We start from the raw sequence: 22,357 nt of genomic DNA on the forward strand, positions 1-22,357 counted from the left end.
AAGGAGAGCACCGACCACTTTCTGTCCCAACACAGGATGAGCTCACACACCACCGTCACACTAACCCTTCAACTACAGGAAGGCAACACAAGGTGAAGGTGCCCACGAACATTTCCCCAGTCCGTGGGCAAAGCTTGCCTGCCAAGTATGGAAGGACACAGAATACAAGGTCATATTAACAGTGGGGGAAGGGAATGGGGACTAATTCAGAAGCAATAGCAATGGGGGGAGGAGCCACCCCACCCCTATTTTCAATTTTCAGCTCCCTCAGCTGTGTGCTAAGTAGATGACTTAAGAACAGTGTATCACAAACTGTGTGCCATGACACACTGGGAAGGAGGAGAGACGCCGGCAGACTGCCTACAGAACATGCCTCTCACAGTGAGAGGCACGTCCTGTAGGCAGTCAGCCGGCTGGTGCCAGTGCCTCTCTGGCCCTTTTCCTTGATGGCATCTCCCCACTGCCGGTGCAGGGCCCGTTTGAAGGGCCTTTGCGTGTGCAAAGACATTGAAGTGATGACGTCATGCGCACAGCAATGTTGCACACTTCCGGGTGTCTCGAGCCGCGGACACTAGGCTTAGTGTGCCACGGCTCAAGAAAGATTGCGAGACGCTGCTTAAGAAGAACCTAAATGCTGGAGAATTCAAGATTCTAGACAAGAGAATATAACCAAGTTATGCCTGTTTAATTTTATATATTCCTAAAGCATCTTTCTTCCCTGCCTTGTTGAAAGATACAAAGGCACTGTGTAGACTCCATGAACCAGCAGTTGATCCCAAATTCCACTAAAGCTAGCAGGGTGTTTTCTGCTTCTCTGCCCAAGGTGGTCTTGGTGCAGAGTCACTTCCACAGTCTCCACTAGTTTGGTAAAAGTTCCGCTCACTCAGCACATAGGAAGCCCCCAAAAATTTGCATGCAAGGATTCTTCCCCCACTGAGACTACAAACAACTGCGTTAAGCTGAAAGGACTAGGAATATGATCGTGCAAGAAATAAACATCAGGATTCATACAGGTCAGTCATTCAATAGTATGCAACAATACGACTAAAATTAGTGACAGCGATCACTATCCAAAGCCAATAGGAAGCTTAAATGTGAACTGAGGAGTGATATCTGAGACTATACAGTCAGCTTTTTCCATTGGGCTGGCAGTATGATTCTGTGCAAGCACCACGATGTGGTTAGACAGGTGGATGTGGTTGTGAATGGGGGCAGGTATAAGTTAACACATTAAATTTAATAAGAGGGCCAAATGAGGTAAGCGTGAAGACTGCAAGGTCGGGGGAAGTCCTCAGCGCCATCTTTTCCATGGCGTTAGTTATTCCTTACTCAGCAAGCACAAGGGAAGTGCAGCATCCAGTCTGCAGATACGGAAGATGACTCCCAAGCCCGCCACAGTTGGAAGCATTTCCTAATCTACCCCGACTGGAATGTCCTCAACCTCAGACATTCTTCAATCCTGAATCTTCTTTCACAAAAAGTGTAAAAGATAAAGGAACAGGAAATAAAGGACCAGTGCTCTGCACGATCAGCTAATGCGCCATATTTCCAATAGCGTGTGGGATAGGACCGATGCTCCTGGTTTCTATATTCTTACTCATTGAGGGCAAGTGACTCTTCCACCAAGGCTGTGAGTCAGGTGCTTTCTTTGTCATTCTATACAGCAGTATATTTACAATGCATACACATGTGCATGCAGGACACGTATGTCCACAGCCCAGCGAAATGCACAAGTATGCCTACGTATATACAATTTATAGAAGCTGTATATACACACACATATACACAGCAATATCAGGGTGCATGTCTGCTTGTTATTTTTACATATACATTATCTACAGAGATGGATAGATCTATGTAAACATTCATCTGCTCCCCAACGAGGGTGTGCACAAGTACAGAAGCTTCCCATCACATACCTCAAGCTGCCCATTCCAAACCAGGAGTTCTGGGAACTTCCAATGTCCTTCAGGGCTTCATCACCTGAATTTAGTAGACAGCGGCACTGTTAAACCAGACAAGGATGTAATGCTCACAGCTGGTTTCTTAGAGCTTTGACCAACCCTTTCCTTTTCATTCCTCTTCCTAGAGCCTGTCATTTGTATAATCAGCAAGTGGAATGTAAAGGATTGCCACGAGCACACAGCTACAGATTCTCAGGCTCCTGCCAGGATGCCGTAAAGCACACACCAGAAGTATCAGTGAACACACATGGTCCTGGAATGATCTCCAGTCTTAAGGATGCTGGGAGGTCATTTTTTTCATCCTTGCAGATCTCTGTGATCAGAAGCTTCACTATCCTTATGCTTCTCCCGTCCTCCTAATTCACGCTGCTACCACCATGAGAAGAAGGGTTTACGGCTCTGGAAGCTCTGCGTGTATGACTCGCTAGAGTTTCTCTGGTGCGACCGTGCTGTCTCTACTATGACCGGAGGTGTCTGGACCAGCTGCAAAGGGCTCTTTCCATCCTTCAGAACCTGTGTTAAGTTCAGGATCTAGACATAAACAATGAGAACCAAAGCAACAGAATATCAAAGACCCATGAGTACATCATTAATGACAACCTTCCCTCCAAGTCCGGAACAATCTAAGCAATTTCAGATTGCCAAAGATTTCTAAACTCACATACATAGTTTGTTTCCTGACATTTTCTCTGTCTGGTTGAACCTATCTGTTGTGAACCGCCTAGAACTCCCTGAGTATGGCGGTATACAAAATAAAAAATTATTATTATTATTATTATTTATTTAATAGCTCTTTTGGGAAGAAAGGAGAGAGAAAGGGGTCAGAAAATTAGATTAGGGAATGGAGTCTATAGGGAGGGAAAAGGGAATCTCAGGATGAAGAAAGAAGGAAAGGGTTGAGGAATAGATGGAAGGGATGAAAGGGAGATATCAGAGAGTAGGAAGTAGGAAGGCTCACATAGAGAGGCGAGACGAATGAGGGATTATCATGGAACAGGAAGTAGACAATCTAGAATCAGAAGGGAGAATTGACCATTACACATTTTCTGAGATGGAACCCTTCTCTCACTCAGCCCCTCCCTCCCTCAAGCCCTTTCAGATCCTTCATGTCCGCATCGTAACCTCCCCTATCAAATTGGACACTTTCACCCCTCACACTCTCCATGCCCCACAATCCCTCAGTTGCTTTCTCTCCTCCTTCCTTCAAGCCACCACAACTAAAATTATCTTACTCTATCTTTCCTCCTCTTCATGATCCCCTCACTCACTTGCTCTTCCCAAATCTTCTTCCCTCCATCCCTGATACCCAACAGTTACTTCCTCCTCCAGTGGAGTTAATCTAGGACAGTTTGCAGCCATAGGAAAGATAAGTGAGGAGAAAGAATCGGGAATGGGAACAAGGGATAAGAAAAGTGCAGAAGTACTGATGGAAGGGTCTGGGACCGATGATAGAAGGAGAAATAAGAAGAAGGAAGGTTCTGAGAAGGAAACAGAAAGAGTAAGGATATAATCCAAGGGAAGAAACAGGAGGTATCGAGCGGGATGATGTAGGAGAGAATCCAGGATAGAAGTTGGAGAACCTGGATTCAGAGGATGATTTCCCTTCTATGAATCCAGTCCTCTCCTCCCTCCCATTTATTAATTGTTCAGTTATCTGCTTCTCTTGATCTTCTCTGTATCTCCCCCTAATGTATCTGAATGTAAGTTAACTTGAACTACTATCAAAAAGTCAAAAAAGTCCCAAATCTTTTCCACATTATACTGTCAGGTCAATTTTTCCTATTGCCAGGCCAGCTCCTGGGAGGGATTAAAAATCTGTCAACAGACAAGCTGGTTTTTATGCTGCTGGTAATGATCAAGCAGCAGGAATTACATAGCAGCACTAGCCGATGTCCATGCTGTGATCCTCCAAGGCCCTAGTGGGACAGCAAGAAGAGTCTAGCCTGGGAGATGAACTAGGCAAGGACCTGACTTGACCTGCCTACCCACATAAGACAAAAAAACCACAGCAGCCATTCAGCAGAACTGGAGTGTAGCAGACACCAGATTGGGTGGCAGAGAAAACAAAATCAAAGCCAAGTCCTCATCAGGCTAGAGAGGACAACTGTCCTCCCATCCCCTCCAAGGTTCGACAGTAGAAAAAGGCCGCTGCAGTCCTGAAGTGCAGCTCTGCCCCTTCCGCGCATCAGGCCTGCATGCGACAGAGAAGAGCTGCACTGGAATTTGGAAACAGGTACTTCATATGCCAGCATGGTTCAAAACACCCAAGTCAAACCAAAAGCAAGGGTGGAAAAAATGCTGAATGCTAATGTAGCTCTGCTCTGCTCCCTCGCTTGCAGGCCCAGTCAATGGAATGGAGTGGAAAGGGCCTCAGCAAAGCGGAGCAGAGCACTGACCCAACCCGCTTCCTGTGCTCGTTATTCTGCAGCTGATCTAGCAATTTTCTTGTAAGGGCTAGATTTTATGACCCTTGCTGCAGCATGACAAGAGACTAGGGGCATTGACAATGACATTCTGTAACACAGATAGTGCCTTGAAAAGCAATAGCTGAGAATCTAGCAGGGTCCCACCCACCTGCCAGACTAGTTCATGGATAACATCAGTTGCTTGCCATCAAACCACAGGCTTAGCCAGCACTATGGCAACAAGTTAAATGTTTAGACAACTTGACAACGTACCTGCCCTCTCATAACCGCGATCTGCTTGTGAAACTGTCCCCTGTCAAAACCCGGATCTTTCTGAAAGAAACAAATCACATTAAACTGTGAATCAGGAAAAGGTTGCAGAAGACAATCGCTGGAAAGTAAGGAATCCCAAAACATGTACTAACTTGGGAAGGATGCAAAATGCTCTGGTCTGCTTATTCACAGAGCACATCATTTTCAAAACCCAGACAAAGTGCCGGATTTTGAAAAGCCTCCTCAAATTGCATCAGGCAGGGAATTCCCTTCCTATCCGACAAGAGCAGGCAGCAGGGGGAGACGTTACAGGGCGGGGATGGGTAGAACTGGATGAGCCGAGAAAATCTGGCAACCCTAGGCATGGGGAGCTGCTAGCCACCTGCAGGGAAGAAAATAATTTCTTTGCAGCAACAGATAAGATGAACAATTCTATTGGAAGAAGTGCTGGGGTCTCTTGGTAGGACAGACATCTTGCCAGGATGTTCTTCCCTTGCAGTCTTCCATGTTTAACACTAGGTCATTGCCTGCAGGTATGAAAAGAAGGTGAAATGTTCTGGACCTGGCCCTGTAAGGGTTTCTTGGCTCTAGATCAACTTTGAATGCACTTGTATTTCACATTCCACTCAATTATATATTTTTATTAAAAATATAAGATTCACGGACTGTGGGCAGGTACACATAGCTGTGTAGCTGATAAATTTTCTTCTATTCTGCTGTCCCTTCCTATTGGCAGCCTGTGTCTGCTGGACAGCATGGGTCACTGAATCTGGAAACAGAAATTTATTTATGTGCAAAATGATGTGCTCTGTGAATGAGCAGACCAGAGCATTTTGCATCCTTCCCAGACAAAGTGCCGGATTTTGAAAAGCCGCCCGGACATGTCCTCAAAAGGGTAACCCTACCCATGCTCAACCTCCCTGTCCTTCTCTAACAATTCTCCTGAACCCGGCTTGACAACCCATTAGCTGGTTTCACATTTACGCATTCAGATCACTGTCTCATTCTTCTGAATTGCAAGTGCAAAGATGTCCAACCTCAGCTCTTGCCCAGTCAGGTTTTAAGATTTCCACAATGAATATGCATGCGATATATTTACATACAATGGAAGCGGTGCAAATAGATTTCATGCATATTCATTGAGGAAATCCTGAAAACCTTACTGGTTGTGGCCCTGTGCTAGGGTTATACTGAATGCAATGATATGCCACCTTCAGATATTGTTCAGTGTATTGCCATGAATTGCCTGGGACCTCAGTTGGCTGCTGCTGGAAACAGGATACTGGGCTTGATGGACCTTTGGTCTGTCCCAGTATGGCAATTCTCATGGAGGGCTAAAGGCCTAGGCATAAGGCATTCTCTCTCTTTTAGAACAAGTGGAGAAAGCAAGCAGAGAATTGTTTATTGAATTCTTTCCATCCCCCTCTGCATAGTCTGCCTGCAATTCCTTAATCACTGTACTACAGTGAATTAGAGCAGTGTTTCTCAACCTTTTCAAGCCAAGTACCCCCTAAGCCTAACAAATACCAACTGAGTACCCCCGCCCATCCAAACTGCGCCCCTGACTCCACCCCCATAATACTAGTACTCATTGTAATGTAATTTCTTCCATCCATTTTTCATATACACACACAATATAATCCTATTAATACATAATGGTAACCACAAAATTAAAAACAAACAAACCACAAAGCACACTGTACGCACAGAAAATGTTAATTATCATTTTATTCTTTTTTTCAAAGATGTCAAGGCAGATGACTTTAAAATATGTAATCAGTAACAACTATAGAAAAAATTAGACAAATATAGAGCAAAATATAGACAGCATATATAAATTCTCAAAACTGACACATTTTGATCACTAAATTGAAAATAAAATCATTTTTCCTACCTTTGTTGTCTGGTGATTTCATGAGTCTCTGGTTGCACTTCCTTCTGACTGTGCATCCAATATTTCTTTCTTTCTTCCTCCTGCATGCTTCCTCTCCTCCAGACCTCATTCCATTCCCCAACCAACATCTCTGTCCCTCCATGAATTCAACTTTTTCTTCCTCTCTCCCTGCCTGTCCCCCCCCCTACTGAAGCCACCTCCGCCGATTCCTCTCTGCCGCCTCGCCCACCCCCGATGTCGACCCTGCCACCCAATATGCTCCATTCCCACCCCAGCAACAACAGGGACGGGACGGGCCAGGCACGTGCAGCAACTTCACGCAGCCAAGCCCACAAGCCTTTCCCCCGATGTCAATTTTGACATTGGAGAGAAGGTTCCGGGCCAGCCAGGCAGCGATTGGCTGGCCCAGAACCTTCTCTCCAACGTCAGAATTGACATCGGGGGGAGGCTTGTGGGCTGGCCGCGTGCAGTTGCTGCACGCACCTGGCCCATCCCATCCCTATTGTTGCTGCTATGGTGGTGGGGTTGGGGGGGGTAATGGAGTGTGTCGGGTGGCAGGGGTGGCTTAGGGGGTGGGGCAGGGAGGAATCGCGGCAGCGGTGGCTTCAGCAGGGGGGGCAGGCAGGGAGAGATCCCAGGCGGCAGCCAGCCTGAATACCCCCAACAGGTGGCCCCACATACCCCCTGGGGTATGCATGTCGCAGGTTGAGAAACACTGAATTAGAGTATGTATAATGCAGCTATTAGAACAGTTTTTTGGGAGAGGGTTTATTCCACTCCCACCCCCTACCACATGCAGGAACTTCACTTCTACAGTGCAACCTCCTTCCAGATCACCATGTCCCTTCCTGTGATTAGAGCTACCTTCAAGTCCTTTGTCTTCCCACAGGCCAGATCCTATCTACAATCTCTACTGGGGGCGTGGCTTGGACGCGAATGTTGACGGTCGGGTGAAGGCGAAGCTCCGTACAAACAAGCTTATTTTAAGAAATTTACTACAAAAAAATTATTTCCCATCATCTTAATAGTGATATAAATTGAAATCTACATCCTCAACAGAGACGGAGAGACTTTTTGAAGACGAAGTCAAAAGTGAAAGTGCCGTTTTTAAAGTCTAATAAAAGCAGGAGATTGACCGTGAGAAACTGCTGGTGAGCTACCTAACAACAAATTTCTTCTTTATAAATAATAAATGAGGAAGTTGTGCCTGTCGTGCTGTGGAGAGAAGCTGTTTTAAAATAGCTCTCCTCTGCTGGAAACGAAGTAAGGTTTGCTATAAAACCTACTTGACAACGGTTTTTTTTTTTAAAAAAAAAAAAAAAACTATTTCCTTGCTGCCAAAAAATTGTGAATGATTAATATAAACAGCAATATAATATAATATAATATCAATCTCCTCTCCTCTTCTGAAATTGAAAAGAGTCCGATATAAAAGATTGTTTGTTTTTTCTTGGGCTGTGAGAAAGATGACAGAATAAAAGACCAACGGTTTTTAACCTGAAAAAAAAATATCAAAGTAATTGAGAGGCGCTGGAAACTGATAACATATAACTATACATATATTTCAAAAATACTGGAAAGAACACTGCTCTCCTCAGTAAGGGCTGCGATTGGGCTCATAAGAGGAAAGCAAGAAAAAAAGGATTACTGAATTTTTTCAGCGCTGATGCAAAGAGTCAACAATAAAAAGTGACTAACAGATTTAACAAATAAATCTGTAAAAGATTAAACAGCAATATCTAAAAATTTAAGGAAAAGAAAGGTTGCTAATTTGAATGTTATTGCCTTCATAAAGGATGAGATAGGGATTGAAGGAAGAGAAACAGAGAGAAGGAATACTGACATTTTTTTTTTTACTCACAGCAATAGAACTTGAGACAAATAACTGACAGTTGCTCTAAGAATATTGAAATAAAAGTTTTGAGCCTGTTCTAATAAAAGATTGGGACAGATAATCAAGAAAGGAGAAAGAAAAAAAAAAAAAAAAAAAAAAAAGGACTGGGAAAAGAAAAATTTAAAAAAAAAATATAGAAACAAATCCTGAAAGAAAACCACTCATCATAAATTGAATATTCAAAACAAAAAAAAGATAAGAAACAAAATATTGAAACTGATACCAAGAGACAGTGAAGATAAGCTGTAATAAAGAGAAAAGAAGAATAACAGAAGATGACATCTAAAAAACAAAACAAAAATGATTCAGAAGCAAGTGGTTCTGGTATTGGTAGCAGCAATAAAAGAGCAAAACCAGAGCCAAATAACACACCCTCAAAAGTTCCGTTGCCATCAGATGAAAGCCCCGACGTCATGGAAGAATTGAGACAAATTAAAGAAATAGTATTAGACAGCAATAAAAAACTAAAAAAAGCAATTGAAGATGCTGCAATTCTCACCAAAAGAGTTGATATAGTTGAAAATAAAATAAATGATCTAGAAAACAATACAGAACAACTAAATACAGACATGAGAAAATCTAAAATAATATGGAAAGAAATTGAAGAAATTAAAAGAGACTTGGAAGACAGCAGAAATCGAGAAAGAAGGAATAATTTAAGGATCATCGGGATTCCGGAAGGGATAGAAAAAAATGACCCTATAACATTCCTGGAACAATTTCTACCTAAAATACTACCTTTAAAATTCAAATCTGCATTAGAAATAGAAAGAGCGCACAGAATACCAACACAGAATAAAAACCTTCAATCAAGACCAAGAACTTTAATATTTAAGCTTTTGAGACACCAACAAGCAGTAGAAATCTGCCAGCTAGCAAAGGAAAACAAAAACCTTAAATGTCAGGATGCAAGAATCCACATTGTTCCTGACTTTGCAAAAGAGACTGCACTACGAAGAAAACAATTCCTGGACATGAGACCCCAACTGCGAGCTCTAGGGGCTAGATATGGCCTTCTATATCCAGCAGTAATGAAAATTACCATTGCTAACAAGACTCAAAATTTTTCAGATCCTACAAAACTTCAAGATTTCCTCGATCAATGTGAACAACCAATGTCCTCTTAAACAAGAACTTATTATCGAATAATATATTTGTGTTTATATATACATAAAGATTAAATATGGAATACAAATGTAAAGTTCGATACAGAAACAGATCTTTCAAATCCAACTGAAAGGAAATAGAAGAACATAGAACTGTGATTTAAACTACAGGAATATTCTAAACAATGAGATTGATTCCATGTCAAAAGGATCCAACATGCAGTCTTGCCATGCGGATTAGAGATAAGATAAGAACAAACCTGAGACAAACGAAGGATTGGATCAAAGACAAAGAAATGAAATGAATATAGATTGAAAATTGATTGAGATAGCAATGGACATGAAAAACTAGAGACGCAAAATAAAACAGGAGGTTTGTGAAAATTGAGAATAACTTCCTGATATTACCGGAATGTCATTTGTTTGTTAAGCCCTTTTTACAAAACCAAGATACGATTTGTGACGACGAACAAGACAGTAACAGACACTCAGAGATGTTATTACCGCAACTTGCTCTGAAAAGAAAAGAAAAGGAATGCTCTTCTGGACAAAATAGTTTCCTACTCTTTGATTTGATATTCTAAAATGTAACTAATAACTATTTTGAAGGGAAAAGGATAAAGATAATCTCCTGAAGGTTAGACTGAGGAGAAATCTGTTCATCCTTTGTGACTGCCTTCAAACATATACCTAAGCTTTAAAAATATAAGTTATAATATTTCAATTACAATTATTTATCATTTTGAATTAATTCATATATAACTGAATTTATGGTATACAGTGTTGTCATATGTAATAATTTCCTTAAAGAAAAGAGAAAGAATATAATTTAAACTTATTATTTAAAAATGAAAACATTTCTTGACACCACTTAGAATTTGCTGTTAGAAAACAATTACTTTATTATACAATACAAACCAAAATATAATAATAAAAAACTCAAAAAAAAAATTATACATTGGGAATTTATAATAGAATAAAATAAATAAAAACATCTCTAAAGGGAGAAATATAAATAAAAAAAAAAAAAAAAAAAAAAATAAAACAAATAATAATGGTAGTAAATAAAGTTATATATTTTAATAGCTTGTAGGAGTTATATACACCTAACCTCAAAATGCGTATCCAAGTGGTCATATTAAAATGGGGAGGGAAGGGAGGGAAGGGAGGGAAGGGAAGGGGAAAATATAATGGAAAATGGGGAAAAAAAGAAAAAGTGTATATTCTAAAATATTTTAAATACTGGGGGGAAAAATTAAGAAAAACAATTCATATAATTTTAAGGAAAATATATCAAAAATACATAAATGGATCTTAAAATAATATCCTTAAATGTTAATGGTCTAAATCATATGATAAAAAGGAAAAAAGCTCTATTATTTTTAAAAAGGCAAAATGCGGATTTATGCTTTATACAAGAGACCCACCTCTCAAATATTGAATCTAGTAAATTACAAGGAGGTTGGGTCAAACATTGTTTTTTCTCACCAGCTACAAGGAAAAAAGCAGGTGTTGCTATTCTGGTAAATAAAAAATGTACTGCTACATTCAAATTAAAGGAAACAGATATTAATGGAAGATGGATAATTGTAGAAATGAATATGGGAAATACTACCATGACGTTGATTAATATATACGCCCCTAATTCGAACCAAAATGAATTTTTTAAAACTCTTCAACAACTGATATTGCCACTGGCTACTTCAAATCTAATAGTAGCTGGGGATTTTAATGCTGTTATGGATCCTCTATTGGACAAAAACCCAAGTAGATATATGAAATCAATGGGATTAGATAATTTAATACAAACTTGTGATTTAATAGATATTTGGCGAATACTTCATTTTAATGGACGGGAATTTTCATTCTGTTCTCATGTTCACAATTCCTTTTCAAGAATAGATTATATTTTTATATCAAAACACCTAGCACATCAAGTAACAAAAGCTGCCATTGATCCAATTATTTTATCTGATCATGGTGGGGTATGGATTGAAATTAAGACCACAGATCAAAATACAAATAGACCAATATGGAAGTTTGATAATACATTGCTTGCTGATCCAATATTTTGTGAAAATTTTCAAATAAAAATGAAAGATTTTTTTCAAATAAATGATAAAGATGAGATCTCTAGAGAAATATTATGGGATGCATTTAAAGCATCAATAAGAGGACAAATTATTTCTTATTCGGTTTATCTTAACAAACAAAATAAAAAACAATACTCTAATTTAGAAAAAGAAATTAAAAATTTAGAATTAAAACTAATAGAAAAATGGGAATATTCTATACAACAAGAACTGTTAAAACTCAAATGTAAATACAATGAAATATCATCAAAAATGATAAGAAAAGATTTATTTGCACAGCAGGCACTGTATTATGGAAACTCAAATAAGTCGGGAAGAATACTGGCAAATTATCTAAAAGTGAAAAAAAAAGAAAACAAAAATAATTGCTATAAAAGATGAAAATGGCGAAACACTTACACAAATTGATCCAATCTTAAAACAATTTCTAAAATTCTATAAATCTCTTTATTCTTCCGAGACTTATTTAAATAAAGAAAAGGAAGGTTTAGAATTCTTAAATTTATTAGAGGGTCCAAAAGTTCCTGAACATATAAAACGAAGTATGGAAGAACCAATATCACTAAAAGAATTAGAAACAGCTTTGAAATCCCTTAGAGTTGGATCCGCTCCAGGTGGTGATGGTTATACAGTTGAATTTTATAAAACATTTCAAAACTTTTTATTACCCTATTTATTAAATCTTATTCAATATCAACTTAATAAAGGTTGTACAAATGGCACTATGGCAGAATCATTAACAATAGTTTTGCCAAAGCCAAATAAAGATCCCACTTTGGTATCGAACTATAGACCAATCTCTTTAATAAATGTAGATGGAAAATTATTAGCAAAAATCCTTGCGTTAAGATTGGCTAAAGCTCTCCCACATATTATAAGTATGTCTCAAACAGGATTTGTTGCTCAAAGACATTCATCTCATAACACTAGACTAGCATTCCATATGTTATACTTAACAAAGAAAATGAACGAGCCCACTTTTGCTGTATCTTTAGATGCAGAAAAGGCTTTTGATAGAATAGAATGGACATTTATGTATCAAGCAATGGAATGGTTTGGTATAGGTCCTGGATTCACACAAATGATACAAACACTATATAGCTCCCCTTCTGCTAGATTATACATTAATAATATGTTTTCAGAAAAATTCAATCTACAAAGAGGAGTTAGACAAGGTTGTCCTTTGTCTCCTTTACTGTTTGATATAGTTTTAGAACCCTTAATATTAGCAATCCAACAAATAAAGGAGATACAAGGTATACCTCATTCAGATAAAGAATATAAAATATCAGCTTATGCTGATGATTTATTATTATATTTGAGGAACCCAGAATCTACCATTCCACATTTACTTGAACTGATTGAAAAATTTGGAAAATTTTCAGGATATAAGATAAACTGGAACAAATCAGAAGTACTTCCATTAAATATACATTGTACAAAAGGTTTATTTAAATCATTCTCTTTTGTTTGGAAGGAGGATGCTATTAAATATCTTGGAATTTCGATTACAAAGAATATAGATGACACAATGAAAATTAATGAAAAAAATTTATTACAAAAAATAACAGAGATGTGTGAGCAATGGAACCCTTTACACTTATCTTGGTGGGGAAGAATACAAACTGTAAAAATGATGATATTACCTGTAGTCTGTTACCAAATGGGAATGATACCAATTTTCTTCCAAAATTCTTTTTATAAAAAATTAAATAAAATATTGACAAAATTTATTTGGCTTGGGAAAAATCCCAGAATTGCTTTAGTGTCATTACAAAGACCAATTGCGGAGGGAGGGGTAAATTTTCCCAACTTCTATAGGTATCATCAAGCCTATATTTTACGTCAAGGTATGTATTGGATCCTCCCAGAGCCCACTATAAATATCCCAGAATGGTTTTGGCTAGAATGGAGACTTATGTTTCCATTACGTCTTAGTCATGTAGTTAGTATCAAAATGCCAAGGCTATACAAAGAACATAAAATATTCATGGATACATGGAAAACTTTAAGATATATAAGTAATCTAACTCCTATTCCAATTAGTAAATCAACAACTCAAACAATTTGGTTAAACCCCAAGATCAAAATAGGCGGTTTCAAAATAATCTGGAAAAAACTGGATGACAGCAGGTATTCGTATTCTAGACGACATAATAAAAAATGGTAAAATGCTGGAGTTTTCACAATTGCAACATAAATTTGATCTTAATAAAACACAATATTTTAGATGGTTGCAATTGAAGCAATCCATTCAAGAAGGGTTCCCTGAATGGAAAAATCTTACTAATTATCACAGCTTGGAATTCTTGTGTTTCCAGATAAATTCAATAGGACATGAAGCTGCACAGTGGTATAAATTAATATCCGGATATATAAATAAAAAACCAAAAAATGGTCTTAGAGATATTTGGAGCATTGAGATAAAGCACCAAATTAGTGCATCTCAATGGCCACGACTTTGGTCTTGGAGGTTAAAATGTACGATGTCAGCATCTATGAGACAAACTTGGTTTTTTCTTTTACATAGAGCTTTATGGACCCCTACACGTTTACATAGAATTGATAGCTCTAAATCTAATAGATGCTGGCACTGTCATATTGAAATTGGGACATTAGACCATCTTCTATTCTTTTGTCCATTCATCTTAACATTCTGGAAATCAATTTGGCCTCAAATTAATAGGATGTTGGAAAACCCAATAGCTTTGACATATGATACTATATTATTTGGAACAACAATGAGAACAAAAAGTCAAATAACATCAAATAATAACAAATTATTATACATTTTAACTGGAATAGCAATACAACAAATCACATTGAATTGGAAAAATCATGACAGATTAAATTACACTTTCTGGTGGAATTCTGTTTGTCATATATATAAAATGGAACTTACCATAGCAACACAAAAAGGATATATTAATAAATTTCAAAAGATATGGAGACCATTAACAGAATTTTGTAATGAATGATTAACTTTTCCCAAGATAAAAATTGATTAGAGGGAAATGAGATGGGATTTTATTTCTGATTTACACACTATATCAATGTTGAATGAATTTACAATAAAGTTGTTTTTAAATATTATTGATTGAATGGGAGGGAGGGAGGGAGGGGGAATACTACATTCAAAAGAAATTATATAAATCTAGATTTACTGCATAATATTATAAAATTTGTAAAAAAAAATTAATTTTCTAAAAAATGTTAAACTTGAAGATGATAAGTATGTATATCAAGTGTATATTTTTAAGTATCTAATAAGTTTATATGAAACACTTGTTGTAACAAAAGAAAATGAATAAAGATTATAAAACAAAATACAATCTCTACTGCTAGTTACAATGGAAACAGAACAAGCAGCTCACTCACATGGGATGATGTGGCAGGTATGGGAGGTTGGTTTTTGGAGATAGGGCAGGTTGCAGTATGGGTACTTCTATGGTTTAGATTAGAAGACTGGGAAACTTTGCTTGGCTCTATTCTCCAACTACCACATTTCATCCTCTTCAATGAATTCCCTTTACCATATAAATGCATTGGGAGGATTGTGGGAGGTGGTAGAGAAATAAAGGGAATTGTTTGTCTTTGGGAGAAAACCTTGAAAAGGTGAGGTTGTTTTTCTTTTTCCATATTTTGCTTGAGTGGAGCATGTCATTTGTATTATGGTTTGCTGGGACTTTATACTTGTAGACATGCCTGTGGGGGGGGTTGTTTTGGATTTATTGCTCTTCTTTGTATTGCTCTATTTTTGCTAATAAAATATCTTAATTGATTAAAAAAAGAAGGAAATGCATTAGGGGGCTTATTTCTCTGGAACTCCAAATTTGATTTGGCCCATTTTCCAACTTGTGACTGCACCCTGCCCACATAACTTGTGGAAGAAATTCCTGCTGCAGCTAAGTTTCTGTTTCTTTCTTTGCTTTGAGTTTTGAAAGGACTTATGTTATATAGCCATTAGAGTTATTATGCTATTCATATGATCAATATTTTTACTCAAGTGAGGAACAATTGCATAGAGTGGAGTTTTCTAGACCGAGGATGTGTCTGCATCTTCAAAATCCTTTTTGAAGCTGTTCTGTCTGGAGGATTGAATCTTTTACTAAATCCACTGTGACACTGAGGTCTTTTCTCCACTTTCTTAAAAATTAAAGCTGTGGTACTCCTTTCCCATTGTTATATGGTACCTGAATTCATGATATTGTAGAGGACTTAAGGAGCATTCTATTTGATTGTTTTTTCATTTTTTGTCATACTTTGCTTTGGCCCATTTTCCAACTTGTGACTTTTTATCGTTTTTTTTCCCTCATGTTATGCTTCATATGCCATTCTGTTAAATTTTTGGAGAGTTATTTTGGCCCCAGACAAGACAGATGGATAGAAGTTCAACTCATTTTGCATAATTTTTTCCAACTTCCCTTAATTTGAAAAGAATATACTTATGGAAAACCTAAATATAGCAGTGAAGACACTGACCTCAAACAGTTCATACAGGTCCTCTTCCAGATCCTTCACAAAATTTGGGTCAGAAATCTTTGGCAGGATAAGATCTTTGATTTCTTGCGAGAAGGGAACTTTGGCTTGTGGTAACCAGGCCCAGTAAAATGGATCTGAGGACGAGAAACCATTGTCGTCAGAGATGAAAATTTCTATAGCATAGCTATGCGTTCACAGCAAAGGAGGATAGATATAGGAGCCCTCCTACAGAAATCCTCAGATCAGGGAGCAAAAAGTGTATGAGGTAAACAGAAAAGCAGTTTAAGCAGCATATTTGGCCTAAATCATTGAAAAATAAATGAAGATGAAGACATGTGGGCAGACAAAACTTTAAAAGTATTCATATGTACTTCACTGAGAAAATCAGTTCCAATATGACCTTTTACATATTAAGGTATTTCAAGTCATCTCATAAGTTTGCTGTTTCGAAAAGATCTCTCCCCAGTCTGCAGTATAATTTTATGCCACTATTTTAAGAACCAAAATTGACTTTAACATAATGTCATTTTCTTTCTTAACCAAAAATGGTCTGTTGCTCTTAACAGTCCACTGGTGCCCATGACGAGCAGTGAAAGTGCCTGCCCTTTGGAAACAAGCTGAGCGTGAAGAGAGACAGTCAGAACCTGCCAAAGAGCAAATTACCTCCATATTCCTCTTATGAAAGATCTAAAAGGAACCAGCTGCCCCTGCTCTTCTACCAGAACTAATTAAAAACTAAATAAAGAGAATGAGTGTAAAAAAATAATCAGGAGCCCCTGAAAGCCAGAAGGTAGCAATCCATGTGCTAAGGTGTGTTTGAGCATAGCCATGTATGAAGCACGCGCACTGGTATAGCCAGACTGGATGGGCCCCCTATAACACCGTATTTCCCCAAGGTAATGGGGCCAGAAGTAGGTTTCCTACAATTCTTTAGTCAAGGAGCAGGGAGAGCGGTATCTGGTGTGGGTGACTATCAGGTTAGGAATGTGTGCGAGGCTGGGGGTTTGTATGTAGGGCAGAAATATACATGTGGGGTGTGTAGGGAGTACCTAGGACAGTAGAAATAAGTGCATGTGGATGTGTGGCATGTGGAACGTTCTTTCAGAGGCTATTTTAGGGGAAAACACCCTCCAGGGATTCAAGACAAAGTAAGACAAGTTCCTGCTGAACCAGAACGTACGCAGGTAAGGCTAGTCTCAGTTAGGGCACTGGTTTTTGATTAAGGGCCGCCGCGTGAACGAACTGCTGGGCACGATGGATCACTGGTCTGACCCAGCAGCGGCAATTCTTATGTTCTTAACGCAGGAGGAGGTAGGAAAGCAGCACTATTTATTTATATTTTTCTTATACTGCTTATATCCTAAGTGGTTTACATTGAATAGTAATCAGGTACGCTAAGTATTTTCTCTCTGTGACCCGGCAGACTCACAAACTAATCATGGTACCTGAGGTAATGGGGGATTGAGTGACTTGCCCAAGGTCATAACGAGCAGCACTGGGATCAAACCCGCAACCTCAGGGTGCTAAAGCAGCAACTTTAACCACTAGGCCACTCCTCCACTCGAGGCCTGACCATGTGTGTGTGTGTGTGTGGGGGGGGGTTAATTATCTCACACAAGTTGGATCTGCACTACCACCATGCACTAAATTCTGCCACCCTATGTGGACACTTAGTCCACCTACTGAAGTGGTCTTCAATAATTTTTAAGTGAGGGCCCTTTAGGGTCCAAAAGAGCTGAAGGATAGCTGACAAATTTCTTTCTTGGGGCCATGACACCAATAACACTTCACAACAGTCATTCCAACAAGAAAATCACACGGGGACAATTTTTCCCCGTACCCACGAGTTCTTTTCCTGACCCTGTAAGCTCCATCCTTACCTGCATAAGCCTCAAAACACTTTTAAATCATAAACTAAAACTAAACTAAACTAAACCTTGGGTTTATATACCGCACCATCTCCACGAATGCGGAGCTTGGCACGGTTTGCAGGAAGAAAGATGAGAGAGGAACTACAGTGGAGAGATTAAAGAGTTAGGTGTAAAGGGGGAAGGTGAGAGGCCTAAGAGGGGGGAAGTGTTACAGTTTTGAGAATAGCCAGGTTTTTAGGTGTTTGCGGAAGAGTTGGAGGGAGCTTGAGGTTCGGAGAGGGGAGGTGAGGTTATTCCAGATCTCAGTGATTCTAAAGGGGAAGGATGACCCAAGTTTGCCTACATGGGAAATACCTTTTATGGAAGGGAAGGATAGTTTAAAAATTTGGGAGGATCTGGAGAAGTAGGGGTTGGGGAGTTCCAGGATAGAGGATAGAGTGCTCAAGGCTTGTGCAGTTAAGGCAGAGCTTACAGGAATGGGGCAAGGACAAAACACACGGGGACGGGACAGGGAAATTCAGTTCCTGCGGGGACATGTCATTCTCTAATTCCTACCAGAATACCTGGCATTGATCACATGTGCAGAACACAGATAAACCCTATTCAAATACAGGACCATAAACTAAAAGTTTTAATACAGCCAAATGAAACTCTTAAGATGCCAGACTCTACATGCACCACAACACCAGAGAAATAGATGACATTTCAATTTGCTTTTTTTTTAATTTATTTAATAGTTTTATACCTTTACAAGAAAATACATCTTGCTTAGGAGAATACAGCAGGAATAAATGTTCAAATGTACAACATTACATTTTACGGTTCATAGACAAAATTGCGCGAGACAACGGCGCGCCGACAACTGAGCGCAAGGTTGACGGCGCGCCGAAGAAAAGCACTATTTTAAAGGGTTCCGACGGGGGGTGTTGGTGGGGAACCCCCCTATTTTACTTAACAGACATCGCGCTGGCGTTGTGGGGGGTTTGGGGGGTTGTAACCCCCCTCGTTATACTTGAAACCAAACTTTTTGCATGTTTTTTAGGGAAAAAGTTCAGTTTTAAGTATAATGTGGGGGGTTACAACCCCCCAAACCCCCCAGAACGCCAGCGCAATGTCTGTTAAGTAAAGTGGGGGGGTTCCCCCCCACACCCCCCGTCGGAGCCCTTTAAAATAGTGCTTTTCTTCGGCGCGCCATCAACCTTGCGCTCAGTTGTCGGCGCACCGTTGTCTCGCGCAATTTAGTCCCGTCACCCATTTTACAATAATAAAAATAAAGAGGCAATAAAGATATGCTTTCTTAGACCACAAAAAGCTGTTGAAGGGGAGTTAAGCAGATAAGTAAGAAACTAATCAATCATGTTGCAAAAAGATACCATGAAAGGCCATAACATAACATTCTGCATTCTAATTCAATTATCACCTATTCAGCAGCAGCCGCCATTTTCTTCAGCTCCAGAAAAGATCTTAACTGCTCTGGTTGAAAGAAGACATACTTGACTTGAACATATTTGACAATACATTTACACGGATATGCGAGCAAAAAGGACGCCCCTAAAGCCCTAGTATCCTGTTGCATTGCTAGTAAAAGTTTCCTCCTTTCCTGGGTAACCTTAGTTACATCCAGGAACACCCATATCTTTTTTCTATAGAACAGTTCTTTAGAAACACAAAAGTAAAGTTTCATAAAGGAATCAATGTCCTGTTGGAAAATAAAAGAAGCCAAAAGTGTCATTCTTGGTGTCGTATCTGTAATGGATTCCTCTAAGATGGCTGAGATATTATTTAAATCCAATTGTGGAGTCTGTTCTCCAGCCCCCCCTTGTATCCTGGTTTTTAGGTGAGAAAGGCAAATAGTAAACTTTATTCAAAGGAGGAATATTATCCGGTGAATACTTTTTAAGATTTCCACTAAATATTTCTTAAACATATCATAGGCTAATATCCCGGGTACTTTGGGGAAATTCAGAATCCTAACATTCAGCCTTCGATTAAAGTTTTCTATATTATCAAGTTTACAATGTAAAGCACTGAGTCTTTAATTGCAGCATTTTTAAAGTCCACAAGGGATTTCACTTCTATTTTTACTTCCGTGAAAATATTTTTTGCCTCAGTGTTTGAATGTTCCAAGGCCTTGGTTAAATCATCCATCTTACTAGCCAACATTTGTACCACTGTGGAAGTCTTCGTTGCCTCAGAGTCCATCTTCTGTAGCAGTCCCCAAATCGCTGCTAGCATTAGAGAATGACACGGGGAAAAAATATGTCCCCGTCACTGTACCGTCCCCGGCCCACCATCCTCTGCACCGCCCCGTCACCGCCGTTCCCGTCACCGCCACTGCCATCCCATTCACCGCCCCGTCACCGTCCCCGTCTAGCACCCATTTTCTTCCCTCCGCTCCCCCATAGTCTGGCATCTGTCTTCTTCCCTTCCAGCGTCTTCTCCCCACTCTGCCTTCCACATTTCCTTTCAGGGTCTGTTCCTCTCTACCCTCTTTCAATGTCTGTTCTATTCCTTTCCACCACCACCCTTCCCTCCCTCCTTTACCATCTGTTCCTTTCTACCACCCTTCTTTCATATCTTCTATCAGTCCCCCCACCATCACTAGCAGTCTCTCTTCTCCCTTACCATGAGCAAATAGAACTTCTGAAAATTGTATTGCTGAGGCATTATTTCTAGTACGCCTTTTATTCCAGATGGATAATGACATCAATTTTATAATTCTTACTGTCTGCTCTGATTTCATTCACAATTTGGTTTGTGTTTTGTACCTGAGGATTCCATGAGGCATTTAACCTTTTCCTGTCTCTTCTGTGATTTCAAGTTGATTCCTTCAATAATGGAGTCTCAAGGCAGTAGCAGTTTTCTATTTTGGGCTCTTTTGACATTGTTTAAGGGATTTCTTGTACATTTAGTGCTGGTCTTCTTTGATGAGGTCACTTCAGAATCTATTTCCAAGGAAGAGAAACTTTTTCCCTTTCACCCCCTCCTTCCTTGTGTGAGCCGGAACACGCGGTCCCCGCAAGCAAGTAATTTTATATCATTTTCATTCTATTCATTCATAGAAATTAAAGTCTAGATAATGCCAGTCACATAACAAAACATGATTTTACAAAAATAATTCCCTGCACAGTCAAGCCTGCAAGGATTATTAGATGTCTTTCAGCAGCTCCCCTCCCTCCCTCCCCCTTACCTTTGTGGCCAAGTCAAAATGATCTACCAACAATAAAATTTTAAAAACACAAAGCACGCTGTACGCAGAGAAAATGTTAATTATCATTAATATTCCGCGGGTTTTCAAAGAGGTCAAGGCAGATGACTTTATGCAATGTCACCTCAGTAACAACTATACAAAAATAGACAAATATTCCCCCTCCCTTTTTACTAAACTGCGATAGCGGTTTTTAGCGCAGGGAGCTGCGCTGAATGCCCCACGCTGCTCTCGACGCTCATAGGCTCCCTGCGCTAAAAACCGTTATTGCGTTTTAGTAAAAGGGGGCCATAGTGCAAAATATAGACAGCAGATATAAATTCTCAAAACGGACACATTTTGATCACTAAGTTGAAAATAAAATCATTTTTCCTACCTTTTTGTCTGGTGATTTCATGAGTCTCTGGTCCTTCTTCTGATCCTTCTTCTTTCTTCTCCTGCCCCCCCCCTCTTTCTTTCTCTCTCCTCCTGGCTCCCCTCTTTCTTTCTGCCTTTCTTTCTCTCCCTCTTGAACCCCTCTTTATTTCTGCCTTTCTTTCTCTCTCCCCTTGGTCCCCCTCTTTCTTTCTGCCTTTCTTTCTCTCTCCCCCTAGCCCCCACAAAGCCATTGTGCCAATTTCTCCACTTCCACGATTCTTTCCCTACCCTCACCCCCAAGCCAGCAGCCGATTTCACCCTGCTCCTTCCTCGATGTCCTGATCTTCATCGGGCAGCAGCAGCATTCACAATTCACTTATGTTGCCCGCTTCAGGCCTTCCTCTCTGTCGGGTCCTGTCTTCATGAAAACAGGAAGTAGGCAGGACCCGGCAGAGAACAAGGCCTGAAGCCGGCAACAGCAGCGAATTGTAAACGCTGCTGCTGCCCGAAGAAGGTAATGGAGCACCGAGGCAGACCGCTTCTCCCCCCTCCCAGCCAAATCCCCGTTGACCCTCCTATCTCCCTCCCCCAAGTGAACCTTTCCGACCCTCCCAGCGAGAGCAGCAAACCTCCTTCGCGGCTTTCTCCTCCCTCTGCCGCGTCACTGATGACATCATCAGTGATGCGGCAGAGGGAGGAGAAAGTCGACGCTACTGGAGGGAGGTTTGCTGCTTTCGCTGGGAGGGTCGGAAAGGTTCACTTGGGGGAGGGAGATAGGAGGGTCAGCGGGGGTTCGGCTGGGAGGGGGGA

The 22,357-nt window shown here is 39.8% G+C and overlaps 1 protein-coding gene across 1 annotated transcript in view; it reads right to left on the reverse strand.

The window, feature by feature from the left end:
- Nucleotides 1–398: 398 nt before the first annotated feature.
- Nucleotides 399–22,357, reverse strand: part of PI4K2A (phosphatidylinositol 4-kinase type 2 alpha) — a 79,057-nt gene continuing 57,098 nt past the window's right edge. The window contains exons 7-9 of the mRNA XM_033943424.1: nucleotides 16,112–16,245; nucleotides 4,643–4,702; nucleotides 399–2,495 (exon numbers count right to left, since the gene is read on the reverse strand). Coding sequence (XP_033799315.1) covers nucleotides 2,334–2,495; nucleotides 4,643–4,702; nucleotides 16,112–16,245 — 356 coding nt within the window. The 3' untranslated portion in view covers nucleotides 399–2,333. The remainder of the gene's footprint in view (nucleotides 2,496–4,642; nucleotides 4,703–16,111; nucleotides 16,246–22,357) is intronic.

This window comes from Geotrypetes seraphini, chromosome 4 (assembly GCF_902459505.1).
Source record: "Geotrypetes seraphini chromosome 4, aGeoSer1.1, whole genome shotgun sequence".
Taxonomy (NCBI): Eukaryota; Metazoa; Chordata; class Amphibia; order Gymnophiona; family Dermophiidae; genus Geotrypetes; species Geotrypetes seraphini.